The following is a 20,502-nucleotide window of genomic DNA, read 5'->3' as shown; positions in this document are numbered from 1 at the left end:
TTGATGCACGCGTAGATAGTGTGACACGGGCACACGTCTGGTGATGCACGCGTAGATAATGTGACACTGGCACACGTCTGGTGATGCACGCGTAGATAATGTGACACGGGCACACGTCAGGTGATGCACGCGTAGATAATGTGACACGGGCACACGTCTGGTGATGCACGCGTAGATAGTGTGACACTGGCACACGTCTGGTGATGCACGCGTAGATAATGTGACACGGGCACACGTCTGGTGATGCACGCGTAGATAATGTGACACGGGCACACGTCAGGTGATGCACACGTAGATAATGTGACACGGGCACACGTCAGGTGATGCACGCGTAGATAGTGTGACACGGGCACACGTCTGGTGATGCACGCGTAGATAATGTGACACGGGCACACGTCAGGTGATGCACGCGTAGATAGTGTGACACGGGCACACGTCTGGTGATGCACGCGTAGATAATGTGACACGGGCACACGTCAGGTGATGCACGCGTAGATAATGTGACACTGGCACACGTCTGGTGATGCACGCGTAGATAATGTGACACGGGCACACGTCTGGTGATGCACGCGTAGATAGTGTGACACTGGCACACGTCTGGTGATGCACGCGTAGATAATGTGACACGGGCACACGTCTGGTGATGCACGCGTAGATAGTGTGACACGGGCACACGTCTGGTGATGCACGCGTAGATAATGTGACACGGGCACACGTCTGGTGATGCACGCGTAGATAATGTGACACGGGCACACGTCAGGTGATGCACGCTTAGATAATGTGACACGGGCACACGTCAGGTGATGCACGCGTAGATAATGTGACACGGGCACACGTCTGGTGATGCACGCGTAGATAATGTGACACGGGCACACGTCAGGTGATGCACGCGTAGATAATGTGACACGGGCACACGTCTGGTGATGCACACGTAGATAATGTGACACGGGCACACGTCTGGTGATGCACGCGTAGATAGTGTGACACTGGCACACGTCTGGTGATGCACGCGTAGATAATGTGACACGGGCACACGTCTGGTGATGCACGCGTAGATAATGTGACACGGGCACACGTCTGGTGATGCACGCGTAGATAGTGTGACACTGGCACACGTCTGGTGATGCACGCGTAGATAATGTGACACGGGCACACGTCAGGTGATGCACGCGTAGATAATGTGACACGGGCACACGTCTGGTGATGCACGCGTAGATAGTGTGACACTGGCACACGTCTGGTGATGCACGCGTAGATAATGTGACACGGGCACACGTCTGGTGATGCACGCGTAGATAGTGTGACACGGGCACACGTCAGGTGATGCACGCGTAGATAGTGTGACACGGGCACGCGTCTGGTGATGCACGCGTAGATAATGTGACACGGGCACACGTCTGGTGATGCACGCGTAGATAATGTGACACGGGCACACGTCTGGTGATGCACGCGTAGATAGTGTGACACGGGCACACGTCAGGTGATGCACGCGTAGATAGTGTGACACGGGCACGCGTCTGGTGATGCACGCGTAGATAATGTGACACGGGCACACGTCTGGTGATGCACGCGTAGATAATGTGACACGGGCACACGTCTGGTGATGCACGCGTAGATAGTGTGACACGGGCACACGTCAGGTGATGCACGCGTAGATAGTGTGACACGGGCACACGTCAGGTGATGCACGCGTAGATAATGTGACACGGGCACACGTCAGGTGATGCACACGTAGATAATGTGACACGGGCACGCGTCAGGTGATGCACGCGTAGATAATGTGACACGGGCACACGTCAGGTGATGCACGCGTAGATAATGTGACACGGGCACACGTCAGGTGATGCACGCGTAGATAATGTGACACGGGCACACGTCAGGTGATGCACACGTAGATAATGTGACACGGGCACGCGTCAGGTGATGCACGCGTAGATAATGTGACACGGGCACACGTCAGGTGATGCACACGTAGATAATGTGACACGGGCACGCGTCAGGTGATGCACGCGTAGATAATGTGACACGGGCACACGTCAGGTGATGCACACGTAGATAGTGTGACACGGGCACACGTCAGGTGATGCACACGTAGATAATGTGACACGGGCACACGTCTGGTGATGCACGCGTAGATAGTGTGACACGGGCACACGTCTGGTGATGCACGCGTAGATAATGTGACACGGGCACACGTCAGGTGATGCACGCGTAGATAGTGTGACACGGGCACGCGTCAGGTGATGCACGCGTAGATAATGTGACACGGGCACACGTCTGGTGATGCACGCGTAGATAGTGTGACACGGGCACACGTCTGGTGATGCACGCGTAGATAATGTGACACGGGCACACGTCAGGTGATGCACGCGTAGATAATGTGACACGGGCACACGTCTGGTGATGCACGCGTAGATAATGTGACACGGGCACACGTCAGGTGATGCACACGTAGATAATGTGACACGGGCACACGTCAGGTGATGCACGCGTAGATAATGTGACACGGGCACACGTCTGGTGATGCACGCGTAGATAGTGTGACACGGGCACACGTCAGGTGATGCACGCGTAGATAATGTGACACGGGCACACGTCTGGTGATGCACGCGTAGATAATGTGACACGGGCACACGTCTGGTGATGCACGCGTAGATAGTGTGACACGGGCACGCGTCAGGTGATGCACACGTAGATAATGTGACACGGGCACGCGTCAGGTGATGCACGCGTAGATAATGTGACACGGGCACACGTCAGGTGATGCACGCGTAGATAATGTGACACGGGCACACGTCAGGTGATGCACACGTAGATAATGTGACACGGGCACGCGTCAGGTGATGCACGCGTAGATAATGTGACACGGGCACACGTCTGGTGATGCACGCGTAGATAATGTGACACGGGCACACGTCAGGTGATGCACGCGTAGATAGTGTGACACGGGCACACGTCTGGTGATGCACACGTAGATAATGTGACACGGGCACACGTCTGGTGATGCACGCGTAGATAATGTGACACGGGCACACGTCTGGTGATGCACGCGTAGATAACGTGACACGGGCACACGTCTGGTGATGCACGCGTAGATAGTGTGACACGGGCACACGTCTGGTGATGCACGCATAGATAGTGTGACACGGGCACACGTCAGGTGATGCACGCGTAGATAATGTGACACGGGCACACGTCTGGTGATGCACGCGTAGATAACGTGACACGGGCACACGTCTGGTGATGCACGCGTAGATAATGTGACACGGGCACACGTCAGGTGATGCACGCGTAGATAATGTGACACGGGCACACGTCTGGTGATGCACGCGTAGATAATGTGACACGGGCACACGTCTGGTGATGCACGCGTAGATAGTGTGACACGGGCACACGTCTGGTGATGCACGCGTAGATAATGTGACACGGGCACACGTCAGGTGATGCACGCGTAGATAATGTGACACGGGCACACGTCTGGTGATGCACGCGTAGATAGTGTGACACGGGCACACGTCTGGTGATGCACACGTAGATAATGTGACACGGGCACACGTCTGGTGATGCACGCGTAGATAATGTGACACGGGCACACGTCTGGTGATGCACGCGTAGATAACGTGACACGGGCACACGTCTGGTGATGCACGCGTAGATAGTGTGACACGGGCACACGTCTGGTGATGCACGCATAGATAGTGTGACACGGGCACACGTCTGGTGATGCACGCGTAGATAATGTGACACGGGCACACGTCTGGTGATGCACGCGTAGATAACGTGACACGGGCACACGTCTGGTGATGCACGCGTAGATAATGTGACACGGGCACACGTCAGGTGATGCACGCGTAGATAATGTGACACGGGCACACGTCTGGTGATGCACGCGTAGATAGTGTGACACGGGCACACGTCAGGTGATGCACACGTAGATAATGTGACACGGGCACACGTCAGGTGATGCACACGTAGATAATGTGATACGGGCACACGTCAGGTGATGCACACGTAGATAATGTGACACGGGCACACGTCAGGTGATGCACGCGTAGATAATGTGACACGGGCACACGTCTGGTGATGCACACGTAGATAATGTGACACGGGCACACTCACTCCCAGGACACTGCTCACAGACACACTCTGGAATGGACACAATGCACAGGACGTTTCACAAGCCCTTGCGGATGATGGTAATATGCTTAAGGGATATTATTAGTAAAGAAGATAGAGTGTGCAATTAAGGTGTAAACAAGGGATCTTTAACAGCCATAAATGTAAATTTTAGTGCCTGGGGCAAGACGATAAACCGCTGTCCCTATCCCTCAATTATAACCAAATTAACCTAAAATATTCATAATCTTACCCCCTGTCAGATTTGCATTTGCCCCTTTAGCCCAGCCCTAGTAATATTTAACGTGTTACACATATTCCAATGTCACATCAATCAAAGCTCAGTTGTCACTAACAACCAGTGCAGCCAGCTATTGTGGGGGGATTGGTTAGACTGCAGCCGACCAATTCATGCAGAATCACAGTGATGTCATTGGTTTCTAATGAATAAGCTGTATTCTCATTGGTGTTGGTTCAGCACAACAAGTGGCTGCCTCCACTGTCTGCTAAGCTGGTAGTTTTAGAAGCAACATCTTAGTTAGGGAATCGCTGCATAATGCTGAGATATATATGTCTGTGTGATGTGACCCATGGTGGAGTGTGAATGATCTTAGCTTTTAACATTTGTTCTTTTGAATGTTTTTATTAAAGTTAGAGTTAACCTCCTGGATGTCTTTCTTTGGTACTTCTAGTCTTACACCTTTCTTACTCCATCACTAAAGATTCCTTATCCAGGTCGGATTTTAGTAAGACGACAAAGGTCCCTCACCTTACTAATCCCAACATGACCACATCTATAGCAAATAGAGGGATCATCCAAGGAAAACATCCCTGTATCATGAACAGATTGACGGCCAGCAGTTTTCTGTCTCCCATGATATTATAACACTAGGGCGTTGCCTTGTAAAGGGAAACTTGCCTTTACAAGGCAGCGCTGCTTTAAATTTTAGCTGTCAACTCGCCGATTTCCGGCGACTTGTACAAACCGGAGTATGATACATTTACCCCTAGACATTTTGACCAATATATAAATGAAAGGAGCCTTCAAAATGTAAATGAAATGTCTTAACTTTCTGAATCAAGTCCAAAGAGAAGATGAGAGATTTCTTACTACCTAGAAGGTACAAGACTTCCGGCTGCTGGAAGCAGATAAAATCCATTTACCAGCAATGCTTTCATCAGGAAAACCCAACCAGATACTTGCTGGATCCACTGGAGATCCTTTATCAAACTTAATAAATACATCCCCACAGAGTATTCATACACAAATACTGCTCTTTACTGGGCCAGCACATACAGAAGTGTACACCCATGTTCTGCTGTTGGAAGCTGAGATGTAACTGCACATGGTGGAAAGAGTAAAGACTCCGCTAGGTCCTGACTGCTGTCCCCTTTAAGCATGTGCACAATTGTAGTCTGTTTTCAGCTGCATCTACCCTATAAACCAGAAAGGTCCTCGTAAAGGAATCCTTTGAAGCTCATTTAATTATCTTGCCCTGCAAGACAAAATCTTGTTGTCACATGTGGGTGCAATACAAGGTACATGAGGGAGACCACCCTGAACAAGGCATGCCCTGATCCACTCTGCTCATCCTGTAGAAGTATATTAACTAATAAATAAACGCATGTACCTGTATAAGTGGGAGCATAATTACAAAAATAGCCACATTGCATCACTACATTGCGTTAGCATTGTGAAACCACATTATTGTAGCTTCGTAAATGACTCCCAGTGAGACAGTAACAGATTACAGGACTAATTATATGAACCATCACAGACCTTTATTTACAGAGTAGAAGAAAAATAATGTAAGAGTCCAAGTTCCCACATTATATCTCCAGCCCATTGCCGGGATTATATATTAGGACCATATATAACAACAATGTGGTCTGTTACTACTGTGGAGATAGATGCTGATATCTAACAGAATAAGAAACTGCAATAAGTTCCACACATGAGCGATCCCTTCCAGTCTTATGTTGATGACACATATATGACACCTTTGTCTGTGGATGGTAACAAATTAATATACAGCGTCACTGGCGCTATGAATTACCCTCCATAACTCAGTGATGTCAATATACCTTTGAGTAAATGAATTGAGGTCTATTTTTATATTTGGAGTATTTCTGCAACCCAATGTTATGTCTATCAGCTCAAAGAAATTGCTTTTCTCCTGTGTGAATTTTCTGATGTGTAATAAGAGTTGTTTGTTTGTGTAGTTTGTTAAATATTTGCCATATTTAAAACATGGAAATTATTTCTCACCTGTGTGGATTCTCTGATGTCTACAAATATGTAATTTTTCTTTAAAACATTTCCCACACTCATAACATGAAAATGGTTTATCCCGTGTGAATTCTCTGATGTATAACAAGATCTGATTTCTGTTTAAAATATTTACCACACTCTGAACACGAAAAATAATTCTCACCTGTGTGATTTCTCTGATGTTTCATAAGCTGAGGTTTATGTGTAAAACATTATAGAGACCATCTCCGAGAGCAGAAGTGACTCGGGATGACTTGGGATCGTTTGTTCTAATCTATAGGTCACAGGAATTGCCACAGGTAAGTACTCGTCAAAGCAGGATTTTTAAGCAGTGGTGTTTAATTAGCTCAAGCAGTCCTAATAAGGACAGTTACACACTAGTTTGAGGTACTAGAAATCTTCCAGAAGTTACAGATGGAATGATACCTTACATGATGAAACAGAGCTCTTTATATACTCTTTCTGACACACATGTTGTCAGTAGGTAACCCAGCCCCCTGGTCCTCGCTGGCACCACAACATCTGAGATATTACATTCAATGGTTAGCATCAGGGTGCAATATGTTCTCTAACCTTGGAGTTAACATCATTTTAAACTTTAACAAAATTCTCATCAATCTATGATTTCCTAAATTACTTGCTGGATGCATTATTCGTGCAGTTAGTTCATCTTTTTAACAAGACAGGAAAACAGGTAACGACTCTGCTGTGTATTCAGGCTAAAAATATTTTAGTCATTCACAAATGAAGAGGCCTAATTAAAGCTTCCTTTAGAAGTTAGAAAACAGATTTCCTCCAACATACGGCAACTGCATCAGAAATCAATACATCAATAAAGGTTGAGAAGTGGCTGTGACGAGGCTGAAGTCACTAACTAGATTAGTGCCGATTGGTTCCGGATTGGAAAGTGAGTGCACACCCAGAAGGTTTTCTACAAAATAAATTTTTAATATTCATTTTGTACACGCGCAGCCTAGCGCCAGTGAATTAACTCTCCCAGCACCGGAGCACATTTAAAGGTGGCCACCACTTACATATGGCGGCAAGAACACTGGACCCAGCCACACTGGTATTGACAGAATGAGCTACTAGCTGAATTAAAGTGGCATTGTTGGGGACACCTAAGAATGGGGCCAGTACTCTTCTCTGCTGTCACCACGTGGTTTCTGGGAGAAAAAAACAAGATAAAATATATCTTTTTGCCCTTAAGACCTTGATATCTGTTATCTATAGCCCCAACCTCAGAAGAACTAGACCTACATATGATTTTCCCCAGCTAATATCCCATAAAACAATGTCAAATCTGTTTCAGTTGAATGAGAAACTAAACAGCAAATGGCAGTGACACAAAGACAGCAGAAAACTATAAATACAGGCGGTGACCCGAAGTTACACTGGGACTTAGGGGGGAAGGGCAATCTGTGGCACAAAGAGCAGCAATGTGGCTAGGAAGCGTCGCTGCAATTTCCAGTGTAGTAGACAGTAGCCTTTCTTATTACACTCCTACTAGAACCAGTCTGACCTGGTAACCAGGTTCTGTGCTTGTTTACTGCAAATACAAAGTGGTTTACATGTTTCACTATTTTGAAAGCCAAACAGTGGTTTTGGTTTCCTGGTAGAATTTTTGCTTAATTTCTCACAATAAAATGGAACTTTGCTAAAGTGAAACTTGGTCACTCCCTTGCCACCATAAAAAGAGACAAATCTAATTTTGATTTCCTTCATTTTATGGGGCTGGAGAGGAATCAGTTTTCAAAATATGAATATTCTCCTAGAACACCTTACTTAATCCCGAAAACTTGCTAAAGGATTTAACAAAAACATTAGTTAATATACATGAAATTCCTATGAAGCATATACCTTATTGTCTTGTTTTCTTTTACATTACGTGCATCCTTGGAGGCTAAATTATGTTCCTGTCCTCTGACCCACCAACCTTGGCTACCATCCAGACACACATTTAGACGATAAGATACACCCCATTTTAGTGGTGACATTTAGAGCCATGAGGGATACATAAACTGATAATATACATTCTACCCAATCTTCAAACCACACTTTACCCCAGGACACAGACACAAAGCCATTGGACAGATGCAGTGAGGGTAGATATAAGAATAAAAAATATGACACACGGCAAAAAGGTAAAATAACTAAACTGGCTAGGTTCCTTTAAACAAACTGGCAAAACAATTTCTTTGTTTAATTATGCGTAGCACAAAATGTATATATTAGACTTAGTGTAATCCCTCTGTGCCAACTAAAAGAAAACTCAGCATTGTGTCTGGTCTGCTATTTGTCAACTCCAGTGACTCCTTAGTGGACAAACATCCCCTAGCCGCTAAGACACCCCCGATCTCTCATTATCACACCTCAGATTGGCAAGCCAACATAGTAGCACTAACAAATTAAACACAGTTCTATAACAACAATATCTTACACATTTATCCCTTAATGTCCAAACCTAAGACTAAACATTTAGTTGTGGGTAGAATTAGACGAGATGTTAGCTGCACTCCATTATCCGTAGCCTCTCCTGCTCAGACAAGTCTTGTTTGGAGTAGTCAAAACCCCTTAACAAACCCCGATTCAGCTGAAATTCGCCTTTAAAATATATTTAATAAAGAAGTCAAAATATATAGTGATGTCACAGATGGTAGAAGAAAACTGCAATATATTATAATGTAGCATTTATGAAAATATCAGTATATACAGCACAAACTTCATTTTAAAATTAGATAAATCTTCATAGCCTCATCAGAGAAGCAGACAGAGCATTGTATAGACAAATATGTACTGGAACTCCAGCCACAAATAGGACAGTCCTTGATGCTCACAGTTCTTGTGTCCTGATGGTGCCGCTGTTGACTGAGGAACAATTCCTGTGCTTGTCAGTCTTTGTTTTAGCAAACAAACCTCTGATAAAACGTAATGTTCATTTATGGCCTCACATTCATCTTTACGGCAGGATCTTGTATATATGGGCTCATATTAGTGAATAGGAGATTATCCTAAGTTAACTCTTTGAGCACTGGTCCTTGTGTCCTCCTGCATTCTTTTATACCATGTGGGTGATCTAATAAATAAAAACTACAATCCAAACTCCAGTGACTTATCTTCCCATCCTCTCAATGAGTGGATATTATCTTACAAAATGGATAATAACAAGAGAAGTAAGAAACACACAAGAATACAACCAAAACAATAGTACAAACAATGCCAACTCAGTCACTGAAGAAAAAATACTCATAAACATGCAACAGTTTACCTGTGTAAATGTGTGTGAATTATGTATGCTTTAGCAAGGTCTGATTTCTGTCATTTCCCAGTATCAGTGCTTGAAAATGTTTTTTTATATGAGTGAATTCCCTGATGTTTAACAAGATCTGCTTTCCGTTTAAAACATTTCCCACATTCAGAACAGGAATATGGCTTTGTACCTGTGTGAGTTACCTGATGTCTAACAAGAACTGATTTAGATATAAAACATTTCCCACACTCCAGGCATGAAAATGGTTTCTCACCTGTGTGACCTCTCTTATGTTTAAAAAGAGATGCTTTCTGTGTAAAACATTTTCCACATTGTGAACATGGAAATGGCTTCTCACCTGTGTGAACTCTCTCATGTTTAACAAGACCTAATTTCTGTCTAAAACATTTCCCACACTCAGAGCATGGAAATGGCTTCTCACCTGTGTGAAGTCTCTCATGTGTTAGAAGAAATGATTTCCGTCTAAAACATTTCCCACACTCAGAACATGGAAATGGCTTTTCACCTGTGTGAAGTTTCTCATGTGTAACAAGAGATGCTTTCCAAGCAAAGCACTTCCCACACTCAGAGCATGAAAATGGCTTCTCACCTGTATGAAATGTCTGATGAATTATAAGAGCTGACTTATGCGCAAAACATTTCCCACACTCAGAACATGAAAAAGGCTTCTCACCTGTGTGAACTGTCTGATGACTTATAAGACCTGACTTATGCGCAAAACATTTCCCACACTCAGAACATGAAAATGGCTTCTCACCTGTGTGAAGTCTCTCATGTCTAACAAGAGATGATTTCTGTCTAAAACATTTCCCACACTCAAGGCATGAAACTGGCTTCTCAACTGTGTGAAGTGTTTGATGTGCAATAAGAGCTGACCTATGTGTAAAACATTTCCCACATTCAGAACATGAAAATGGCTTCTCACCTGTGTGAAGTCTCTCATGTCTAACAAGAGATGGTTTCTGTCTAAAACATTTCCCACACTCAGAACATGAAAATGGCTTCTCACCTGTGTGAATTGTCTGATGTGCAACAAGAGCTGACCTATGTGTAAAACATTTCCCACACTCAGAGCATGAAAGTGGTTTCTCACCTGTCTTAGCTGGCAGATGGGTAATAAGCTTTGCAATCTGTGCAAGACATTTGGCATCTACAGAACAATGAGAACTTTTATCTACACTGAGAGCTGTAGTATATGTACCAATATCTGCACAATCAGGAGAACATTTCTCATGATTAGAAAGAGATGATATAACTGCAGTGTGAAGTACTGGATGCATAATTGGGGTAACAGAGTTTTCTCCTGGTGAATCTCGTGGGACGACGTGATTTTCTATTTTACAACTAGGAGATAAAATTAGATGTTTCTCCAAGGTATTCCTACGGTTACGTCCACCTGCTGGGTATAAAACAAAGATAAGGAAATAGTAATGTTTCCCCGTAACAAGTTTAATTTTTCAATAAAAACTTTAATGAAAGATTCTGAAATTACCAACAAAAGGATAAATTCAAGAGGTTTCAAAATATATAGCTCACTGACTTACATTTTATATATACTGTATTTGCGCAGTATCTATGACGTGCATTGAAAGAAACACTGTAAAAGTAGCCACTCCCAGTTTTTACCACATATGCAGAATATTTACTCAAACACTTGCATGGACTTTAGTAATTTATAGCTGTGTATTTTAATGGGACTGTGGGAAAGTTGCACATTCAGATCACCAGGTGCTGGTTTTATAAATGTCCCTGTAAATGTATAATAGTGATGAATGTACATACATGACCACACGTGTGTATGTGAGAATACCTTTGTAATGATTTCGTACAGAGATAAAGGACATAATCACATCAATGTAATAATATCTCTGAAGAAGACACCAAGGCCTCTGGTTTTCATGTTTCAATAGTCAAGTGATGCACCAAATCAAAGAGGTAAGAGAGAAAGAAAATAAATAAAATTGGCGCACTAGAAGCCAGTGTAAGTCCAGCATACTAGTTCTTGTAAACAAGTTAAATAACAATTTAAACACTTTGTTAACTGTCAGTATTTCAACAATGTAAACCAGATAATTGTGTACATTATCCCCAGTTACCAGCAGTCAATGTGCAGAGTTCTCCCCAGGAAATGTTGCCAGCCGCGTGGCATTAAGAAGTAGCCAGGTGGGGACAGTGTAACACTTCCCAATAATAATAATAAGAAATGGCGGTTATTGCCCACATTATATTATTTATAAAGTCTCTGGAGGTTATTGCCCACATTATATTATTTATAAAGTCTCTGGAGGTTATTGCCCACATTATATTATTTATAAAGTCTCTGGAGGTTATTGCCCACATTCTGGCTGGACTGGACACACTTATATTTTATAATGAACGATTGTTTGCCTGCCTGGTCAGACTGGTGGTCTGTGGTCTCACACACTCTGCTGGCTGCAGAGCTCACAGTGACTGGGACAAACAATGGTGCTGGCTGGTTGGAGCTGTGCTAGACAACAGAGAAAGGAGGAGAAGTTGTACTGATGTATGAGAATTACCAGAGTGTGATGGGAGGTGTGAAAGGATGGACCTCCTACGCCACCCTGTCCGTGCTTGGTGGGGACCGGCTGGATTTACCTGGCCACCGGCCCCTTTCTTTATCCCAAATTGAGCGCCGCTAACCGCAGGAGGGGCCTATGCTGCCACCACTGGGCTCCTTAACTGGCGCCTAGAACCGCTTCCTTCTAGATAACATTCACTGCTAGTGTACCCCCTGGCTGGACTGCACAGCTGGTACCCCGACCTCAGGTCAGGGTGCTGTGGATGACCTATCACACTGGCCTATCACACTGGTCAGGTTGCAGGTAGCGGACAAAGCACTGGTACAAGATGCTGGGTTCCAACCTCAGAACAGCCGGATAACGGATTAGATTGGTCTAATCTGTAGGTCACAGGAATTACAGCAGGTAAGTAGTCGTCAAAGCAGGATCTTGAAGCAGTGATGTTTTTTAGCTCAAGTGGCCCTTATAAGGCCAGTTACATATACTCGTTTAAGGTACTAATCATCTTCCAGAAGTATAGATGGAATAATGACACTGCATAGTCAAAACAGAGATCTTTTTATACACATTCAGACACACGTTTGCAGGGGATAGCACCGCCCACGGATCCTAGATGGCTCTGAAACAACTGATATACTATATTCAATAATTACCGTCAAAATGTAATATCCTGTAAATTGCATTTAACGCAATTTAACTTACAAAAGTCAGTCTGTGAGTTCCTAAAACTTGCTGGTTCATTATTCATATAGTGTGTTTATCTTTTTAACAGTGCAGGATACAGGTAACTACCGCGCCCTGTGCTTTCAAGCTAGACAGATATGTTGGTCACTTCACATGAAAAGACTTAATTAGCCTTAATGAGAATTTTCTCTCGAAGTTACATAACTGATTTCCTCAAAGAAATGCCTATTGCATCAGAAAACAATACCTCAGAAATCAGTACATTTCTAATACTAAATATAAAAAATCAGTACATTAACAATGATCTAAATTGGCACACTGTGCTAATAATTTACACATATTTATTCGATAAGTTATTTATCAGTCATCCAACCACAGGAAGAGACTGGTCAGATCTCTGGGCTTGTAGCACAATGATATGAAGTGAGGAGGAGAGCAGGAGTCTAATAGGGGCTGATGGCTTCTGAAGTATGAGAATCACCAGAGTGTGAGGAGGAGACTGGTCAGATCTCTGGGCTGGTAGCACAATGATATGATGTGAGGAGGAGAGCAGGAGTCTAATAGGGGCTGATGGCTCCTGATGTATGAGAATCACCAGAGAGTGTGGGGAGGAGACTGGTCAGATCTCTGGGCTGGTAGCACAATGATATGATGTGAGGAGGAGAGCAGGAGTCTAATAGGGACTGATGGCTCCTGATGTATGAGAATCACCAGAGAGTGTGGGGAGGAGACTGGTCAGATCTCTGGGCTGGTAGCACAATGATATGATGTGAGGAGGAGAGCAGGAGTCTAATAGGGTCTGATGGCTCCTGATGTATAAGAATCACCAGAGACTGTGAGGAGGAGACTGGTCAGATCTCTGGGCTGGTAGCACAATGATATGATGTGAGGAGGAGAGCAGGAGTCTAATAGGGGCTGATGGCTCCTGATGTATGAGAATCACCAGAGTGTGGGGAGGAGACTGGTCAGATCTCTGGGCTGGTAGCACAATGATATGATGTGAGGAGGAGAGCAGGAGTCTAATAGGGACTGATGGCTCCTGTTGTATGAGAATCACCTGAGTGTGGGGAGGAGACTGGTCAGATCTCTGGGCTGGTAGCACAATGATATGATGTGAGGAGGAGAGCAGGAGTCTAATAGGGACTGATGGCTCCTGATGTATGAGAATCACCAGAGAGTGTGGGGAGGAGACTGGTCAGATCTCTGGGCTGGTAGCACATTGATATGATGTGAGGAGGAGAGCAGAAGTCTAATAGGGGCTGATGGCTCCTGATGTATGAGAATCACCAGAGTGTGAGGAGGAGACTGGTCAGATCTCTGGGCTGGTAGCACAATGATATGATGTGAGGAGGAGAGCAGAAGTCTAATAGGGGCTGATGGCTCCTGATGTATGAGAATCACCAGAGTGTGTGGGGAGGAGACTGGTCAGATCTCTGGACTGGTAGCACAATGATATGATGTGAGGAGGAGAGCAGGAGTCTAATAGGGACTGATGGCTCCTGTTGTATGAGAATCACCTGAGTGTGGGGAGGAGACTGGTCAGATCTCTGGGCTGGTAGCACAATGATATGATGTGAGGAGGAGAGCAGGAGTCTAATAGGGGCTGATGGCTCCTGATGTATGAGAATCACCAGAGAGTGTGGGGAGGAGACTGGTCAGATCTCTGGGCTGGTAGCACAATGATATGATGTGAGGAGGAGAGCAGAAGTCTAATAGGGGCTGATGGCTCCTGATGTATGAGAATCACCAGAGTGTGGGGAGGAGACTGGTCAGATCTCTGGGCTGGTAGCACAATGATATGATGTGAGGAGGAGAGCAGGAGTCTAATAGGGGCTGATGGCTCCTGATGTATGAGAATCACCTGAGTGTGGGGAGGAGACTGGTCAGATCTCTGGGCTGGTAGCACAATGATATGATGTGAGGAGGAGAGCAGGAGTCTAATAGGGGCTGATGGCTCCTGATGTATGAGAATCACCTGAGTGTGGGGAGGAGACTGGTCAGATCTCTGAGCTGGTAGCACAATGATATGATGTGAGGAGGAGAGCAGAAGTCTAATAGGGGCTGATGGCTCCTGATGTATGAGAATCACCTGAGTGTGGGGAGGAGACTGGTCAGATCTCTGGGCTGGTAGCACAATGATATGATGTGAGGAGGAGAGCAGGAGTCTAATAGGGGCTGATGGCTCCTGATGTATGAGAATCCCCAGAGAGTGTGAGGAGGAGACTGGTCAGATCTCTGGGCTGGTAGCACAATGATATGATGTGAGGAGGAGAGCAGAAGTCTAATAGGGGCTGATGGCTCCTGATGTATGAGAATCACCAGAGTGTGAGGAGGAGACTGGTCAGATCTCTGGGCTGGTAGCACAATGATATGATGTGAGGAGAGCAGGAGTCTAATAGGGGCTGATGGCTCCTGACTCCCCCACTGGGCAGATACATTTCCTCATTAGTTTATACTGACAGAGGAGGATGTAGAATAAGAGATTGTTGTAGTGACTGAACAAGGAGAATATGTGACTCTTTTCTGTAATAAGTGGTTATTACTGACCTGTGCTGATATCTGTAGGGATTTCCTCCTCCTTACACTGCTGATCACCTCTCACATACGTCTCTTCTTCTCCATCTATATCTTCTACCTTAACATCAGTCAGGTCTTCACCCTAATTAACGCATAAAACAATAAAATAACAATTTAACAATGACCGATTTCAATAATTGAGATTAGACAGTAGCATGTCAGTGTAATAGACCCACACAGCTTCTCTACAGACTATATAGTAAAAAATCACTTCTGTTTTTTGGTATTTGGTGAGACCCTAAATCCCATCTACCTGATACTCCTGTGGGACACTGTGATTCTCCTCTGTACAATCCTGTGAATAAAGAGGATGAGGACATCTCTCTGGGGTATTTCTGTTACTGGATCCATCTGTAGGAGACACACAGTGACTGATTACATTGTTTATATGTGACTATCAGATGAGCAAGCCATAGCTAAATAGGGAAAGCAGTAATATCCTCTATGCTGCATTTACTTAATGTACATAAGGAGGCATCTCTTATATGTTCCAACCTTAAAGTGTTAGGTAATTCAATGACAAAGAGACAGTAGAGAGGATCGTACGACTGAGTTCATTTGAATATAACGTAAACATCCACAGAAACTGATGATCACATACAGTGAAAACACAGTTTGCTACTGAATTGTGAACATAGAACAAAGTCTCTGACAGCTACACTAAATAAATGATCTCCAGAGATACTGGTAGTTTGCTGTACTTCACATAGAATAATTAAGGCACAGACTTGTAGAAGCAGACACAGTACTCACAAGGTGCAATCTTAATAATGGAGAATATTCAACCATCCTGAACTATCAGGAGACAGCAAAAGTCCAAGCGCAACTGAGACACATCCAGAGCTCCTCAGTGCCGTAATCAGCAGGCAGAGTAATACTGAAAGATTTCCTTCCAAGCCAACTGACTAATGTTTAAAAGTCTGTTCAATGTTCTAAATGCTGTATTCACAGAGAGGGGTCACAGTAAGCATGAGGCCGGAGATGGAGTTAGAATGCTGTTTGCAAGGGTACAGAGTCAGAAGTCTTTGCATGCCATTAGTCAGGGTTGTAGATCCAGAGTTGAAGCTGAAATAAGAAAACTGAAGAATCCCAGAGAGGAGACTGTACAGGAGTCCAGAGTCAAGAGTGAAACTCTATCACTGACAAAGCTGCATAAAACAGGAGGAACTTTTATACTTAATAGATCCAATCAGGTAAGGAGTGAAGCACACCAGAGTTAAAAAGGTAATCCCAATACCCTGACAGTACCCCACATCCTTTTGAGGCAGGTTCAAGGGGCCCCGAACGAGGCATTCCTGGAAACTTTTGGTGGAATTCAATGTGAAGCTCTCGAGAACGAACCCATGTTCTTTCTTCAGGTCTGTATCCTTTCCAGTAAATAAGCTACTGAACCAAACTTTAAATCTTTCTAGAATCCAGAATTCTTTCAACTGTAAATTCAGGAGTACTATCCACCAAGACAGGGGGTGCAAACTTGAATTAAGAATTTCTTTAACGCTCCTGGATCTATATACATGTTTCTGTAATGAGCAATGAAGAGTTGGGAATTTTCAAGGACAAGGAAAAGCTAGCTTCACTGTAACAGAATTCTCCTTCCCAATGATCTTATAAGGGCCAATAAATCTGAGACCCAGCTTAGTAGTCTTTTGAGGTACGGAACATTCCTTGTAGACAACCAGAGATTATCTCCAACAACAAATTTCAGAGGCGTCTATCTCTACAATAAACGGATATTGATCATTTGGATGACATAATATGGAGGCAGGCTCGCTTTAATATCTCAAAGAGCATGAGAAGACCAGGCGGCTGGGTCTGCAGCATTTTTGCTTAATGCTGTGATAGGAGCCAATATTAAGGAGAAAGATGGAATGAACCTCCTATAATAGTCAGCAAATCAAAGGCAGCATTCTATTGTTTTAAGGATCGTTGGAAGGGCCCAATCTACAATGATCTAAACTTTCTTAACATCCATGGAAAAGCCAGCTGAAGAAATATCATAGGTCAAAAATGACACTTTAAGGAGCTTCAAGGTAGACCTGCAGAACAGAAGCCTCCTCTCCCTGGAGCTTCTAAAGAGTTCACCAATATCCGCTTGAGTATGATTGTTTTTCAGTTGTTTCCCCTTACTAGCTTTGCTCATGATCTGAAAAATATCCTGTTACATTTGCTGTGGTGTCAGAATAGCTATATTAAGTCAAACAGCCTGTAAACTCAGTCTTACATCATATCACATACCCATAACATGCATAATATAACATGTAGTAATAGGTAGTTGTGGTGCTAGTAAACAGCTTGCCACAAATAAGATTATCATTACTATTAGTGAACGTGGAGGATCATGTCCTATAGGGTCTCATCCCATTGATCAGTGACGGAATCACTATGGTGATGTCCTTTATGAGGATGTATGAGAATTAACAGAGTGTGAGGAGGAGACTGGTCAGATCTCTGGGCTGGTAACACAATGATATGATGTGAGGAGGAGAGCAGGAGTCTAATAGGGGCTGATGGCTCCTGATGTATGAGAATCACCAGAGAGTGTGAGGAGGAGACTGGTCAGATCTCTGGGCTAGTAACACAATGATATGATGTGAGGAGGAGAGCAGGAGTCTAATAGGGGCTGATGGCTCCTGATGTATGAGAATCACCAGAGTGTGGGGAGGAGACTGGTCAGATCTCTGGGCTGGTAGCACAATGATATGATGTGAGGAGGAGAGCAGGAGTCTAATAGCGGCTGATGGTCCTGATGTATGAGAATCACCAGAGACTGTGGGGAGGAGACTGGTCAGATCTCTGGGCTGGTAGCACAATGATATGATGTGAGGAGAGCAGGAGTCTAATAGGGGCTGATGGCTCCTGATGTATGAGAATCATCAGAGAGTGTGGGGAGGAGACTGGTCAGATCTCTGGGCTGGTAGCACAATGATATGATGTAAGGAGGAGAGCAGGAGTCTAATAGGGGCTGATGGCTCCTGATGTATGAGAATCACCAGAGTGTGAGGAGGAGACTGGTCAGATCTCTGGGCTGGTAGCACAATGATATGATGTGAGGAGGAGAGCAGGAGTCTAATAGGGGCTGATGGCTCCTGATGTATGAGAATCACCAGAGAGTGGGGAGGAGACTGGTCAGATCTCTGGGCTGGTAGCACAATGATATGATGTGAGGAGGAGAGCAGGAGTCTAATAGCGGCTGATGGTCCTGATGTATGAGAATCACCAGAGAGTGTGGGGAGGAGACTGGTCAGATCTCTGGACTGGTAGCACAATGATATGATGTGAGGAGGAGAGCAGGAGTCTAATAGGGGCTGATGGCTCCTGATGTATGAGAATCACCAGAGTGTGAGGAGGAGACTGGTCAGATCTCTGGGCTGGTAGCACAATGATATGATGTGAGGAGGAGAGCAGGAGTCTAATATGGGCTGATGGCTCCTGATGTATGAGAATCACCAGAGAGTGTGGGGAGGAGACTGGTCAGATCTCTGGGCTGGTAGCACAATGATATGATGTGAGGAGGAGAGCAGGAGTCTAATAGGGGCTGATGGCTCCTGATGTATGAGAATCACCAGAGTGTGGGGAGGAGACTGGTCAGATCTCTGGGCTGGTAGAACAATGATATGATGTGAGGAGGAGAGCAGGAGTCTAATAGGGGCTGATGGCTCCTGATGTATGAGAATCACCAGAGTGTGGGGAGGAGACTGGTCAGATCTCTGGGCTGGTAGAACAATGATATGATGTGAGGAGGAGAGCAGGAGTCTAATAGGGGCTGATGGCTCCTGACTCCCCCACTGGGCAGATACATTTCCTCATTAGTTTATACTGACAGAGGAGGATGTAGAATAAGAGATTGTTGTAGTGACTGAACAAGGAGAATATGTGACTCTTTTCTGTAATAAGTGTTATTACTGACCTGTGCTGATATCTGTAGGGATTTCCTCCTTCTTACACTGCTGATCACCCCTCACATACGTCTCTTCTTCTTCCTCTATATCTTCTACCTTAATAACAGTCAAATAGTCACCCTAAATAACCCACAAAACAATAAAATAAAACTTTAATTATGTCTGATTAAAAATAACTGAAATCAGTGTACACAACATACAGCTTCTCTAAAGATCATATAACGATCCTAAAGAGAACCTTAATCCCATCTACCTGATACTCCTGTGGGATACTATGATTTTCCTCTGTACATTCCTGTGAATAAAGAGGACGAGGACATCTCTCTGGGGTATTTCTGTTACTGGATCCATCTGTAGAAGACACACAGGGACTGATTAGATTGTTTATATGTGATTATCAGATGATGTGTATCTAGGTGGCCTCATAACTGGTCTCTCCTCTACAATGAAATGAAATTCTCCTCTTACCCAGTGATGTGAGGGGCTGGTGATCCTCCATCATCACGTCCTTGTACAGACCCTTGTGTCCTTCTAAATACTCCCCCTCCTGCATGGAAAGATAGACAGTGACATCATCCACCTTATAGGAACCTGACACACACAATGGTCATCACCCAGACACATCCCTGGTGTTACTGTATAATGTCCCATTCCCAGCAGCTGAATGACCTTGTTAGTTATTTATAATTATATATAATCTCCTGGTCATAGTCTCTTAAAGATGTTCTTTCATCTTTGAACAGAATAGCGCAAAGAGCAAGGTGACGTCAGGTGGGTGCTGGACGAAAGTAGAGGACTCAGAACGGCCGGCCCATGGAAGATGGCAGGAGAGCTAAGCGTTACATACACTCTACTACATAGTGCATATAGGAAACCGTTACTGACAGGAGAGGGGTTGTGTTCGTAAAATAAGCTTAATTCCGCCTAAAAATACAGCATAAGCTGTAAACACCAAAGTCTGATAAATATATCAGTGATAGAAAACACATCATACTGTGAGTAATATCCCAACTGCTGTAGATATTGTGGGACTGATACTAATATCTGAGAGCGTCTACCTGCTGCTTGGTTACATCTCTGCCCATGAGATGACTGAGGCAGAAAGTACCAAACAGAGAACAGACACCATCCTGTGAGCCAGAG

At 44.5% G+C, this 20,502-nt stretch overlaps 2 protein-coding genes across 23 annotated transcripts in view; one reads left to right on the top strand and one right to left on the bottom strand.

Annotated features, from left to right (window-relative positions):
* The window catches only part of LOC142160072 (uncharacterized), a 1,559,230-nt gene that overhangs the window by 263,017 nt on the left and 1,275,711 nt on the right, over window positions 1–20,502 (bottom strand). For 19 of the 22 annotated variants that reach the window (XM_075214958.1, XM_075214960.1, XM_075214959.1 and 16 more), the window contains 4 exons: window positions 19,613–19,710; window positions 19,368–19,479; window positions 15,714–15,811; window positions 15,431–15,542 (listed from right to left, as the gene is read on the bottom strand). In XM_075214958.1, coding sequence (XP_075071059.1) covers window positions 15,431–15,542; window positions 15,714–15,811; window positions 19,368–19,479; window positions 19,613–19,710 — 420 coding nt within the window. Of the gene's footprint in view, window positions 1–8,987; window positions 11,059–15,430; window positions 15,543–15,713; window positions 15,812–19,367; window positions 19,480–19,612; window positions 19,711–19,827; window positions 19,907–20,502 lie in introns of those variants that run through there. The other 3 variants (XM_075214975.1, XM_075214973.1, XM_075214974.1) reach the window with 3 other exon arrangements.
* Window positions 1–20,502, top strand: part of LOC142160103 (uncharacterized) — a 212,450-nt gene that overhangs the window by 30,845 nt on the left and 161,103 nt on the right. The window lies entirely within an intron of this gene.

This window comes from Mixophyes fleayi, chromosome 6, assembly GCF_038048845.1.
Source record: "Mixophyes fleayi isolate aMixFle1 chromosome 6, aMixFle1.hap1, whole genome shotgun sequence".
NCBI classification, from domain to species: domain Eukaryota; kingdom Metazoa; phylum Chordata; class Amphibia; order Anura; family Limnodynastidae; genus Mixophyes; species Mixophyes fleayi.
The sequence above is the reverse complement of the archived record's forward strand: the minus strand, read 5'-3'. Positions and strand labels throughout refer to the sequence as shown.